The 1671-nt window shown below is 48.2% G+C and overlaps 1 protein-coding gene across 1 annotated transcript in view; it reads left to right on the top strand.

Annotated features, from left to right (window-relative positions):
- Window positions 1–374: 374 nt before the first annotated feature.
- prss12 (serine protease 12) overlaps window positions 375–1671 on the top strand; it is a gene marked incomplete at both ends in the record, with an annotated part of 40504 nt that continues 39207 nt past the window's right edge. Inside the window, 3 exons of the mRNA XM_080534819.1 lie at window positions 375–493; window positions 587–640; window positions 786–1063. Of these exons, the coding sequence (XP_080390945.1) occupies window positions 375–493; window positions 587–640; window positions 786–1063 (451 nt within the window). The remainder of the gene's footprint in view (window positions 494–586; window positions 641–785; window positions 1064–1671) is intronic.

Raw genomic sequence — 1671 nt, 5'->3', positions numbered from 1 at the left:
ACTAATCGACCTTTTCAGTTTGTAAAGCGTCTTTGAGTGTCTAGAAAAGCGCTATGTAAATCTATGTGTGTTTATTATCATTATTATTATTATTATTATTATTATTATTATTATTATTATTGTTATTATTATTATTATTAATATTATTATGTATTAGTACATAGATCTAGTTTGCAGTGAATTATTTTATCATTATTATACTTATTAATATTATTATTATTATTATTATCATCATCATTATAAGTTTTTTTTTATTATCATCATCATCATCATCATTATTATTATTTATTAGGATCCGTCAATATTTCAGCATTGGTTGACGTCAGGGAAGACACTCAGCGGCGGCCAGCCCCGTTAACGATGCCAAACTCCCGATGCCCCTGGGAGCTCATCAGTGTGCTCACTGCTCACCCCCCGGTAACTCCCGATGCCCCTGGGAGCTCATCAGTGTGCCCACCCCCCGCCACCGAGCCCCCCAGGGCAGCAGCTCAGAGTTCATTGATCTTTTTTTTTTTTTTTTTTTTTTTTTACTCCTCTCGTGTCGTTCTCTTCGCACCCGGTCCCGCTCGATACCGTCCCACGGCAGGACAGGACAGGAGGCTCTGATGACACCGGCTCAGGACCGTAAGTTCGCGCTCCTGTGAGGAGGAGGAGGAGGAACCGCAAAGCGTTTATTGGAGCTGATGGACACGGTCCCACGGACTGCCAGAGAAGAACCGAACCATGGGCTCGGTGTCTCTCTCTCTGTGCGCCAGGGCTCTCCTGGTTCTCTCCGCCGTCCACAGCTGTGTGTCCGCCGACGTCCCGTCCTTCGTACTGCCGTTCACCGACTGCGTGCAGAGCCGGGGGAGAGAGGGCTTCTACCGGGGGGCGATAGACGTGACCGAGTCCGGTGGTCGCTGTATGAACTGGAGCCAGGTGGCGGGGTTTAAGGAGCGGCACCCGGGCCAGGGGATCGGGGATCACAACCACTGCCGGAACCCCGACGGCAGAATCCGACCCTGGTGCTTCTTCACAAACAGCAGAGGCAGAGTGGACTGGGGCTACTGCGACTGTAAACAGGGTGAGGTTGTTGTTGTTGTTGTTGTGGTGGAAGTGTTGTTTTATTGACAAACTTGGTGTGTGTGTGTGTCTGTCTGTCTGTCTGTCTGTCTGATATTGACACATTTAATGTGTATTTAGAGAATAGGCCATAACTTAATACAGTCAAGAAAAAAAGGTTCCACATAGAACCAAAAGCGTTCTACCTAACCAGAAAGGGCACCAAAAAAGGGTCCATAATGGTGACAGAAAGGGTCAGCTATTTTCCCTCGCCAGTACAGTGTGCTACGGCCCATACACTGCTTTGTCTGAGGAGACTGATATGTGTAGACGCACAGGCAGAAGGAGACATGCCTGAAGACTCACACACCACCTGCACTCCAAGGTGTGTGTGTGTGTGTGTGTGTGTGTGTGTGTGTGCGTGTGTGTGTGTGTGTGTGTGTGTGCGTGTGCGTGTGTGTGTGTGTGTGTGTGTGTGTGTGTGTGCGTGTGTGTGCGTGTGTGTGTGTGTGTGTGTGTGTGTGTGTGTGTGTGTGTGTGTGTGTGTGTGTGTGTGAGAGAGTGCGCATGCAGTAAGGCAAGTCCCAGCACATTTTGAGCTTCTCATTAGTGGCAAGGTATTTGCCTCTG

This window comes from Nansenia antarctica (assembly GCF_963989245.1).
Source record: "Nansenia antarctica genome assembly, chromosome: 6".
Taxonomy (NCBI): Eukaryota; Metazoa; Chordata; class Actinopteri; order Argentiniformes; family Microstomatidae; genus Nansenia; species Nansenia antarctica.
Note: the sequence above shows the minus strand (reverse complement) of the source record. Positions and strands in the feature narration are given on the sequence as shown.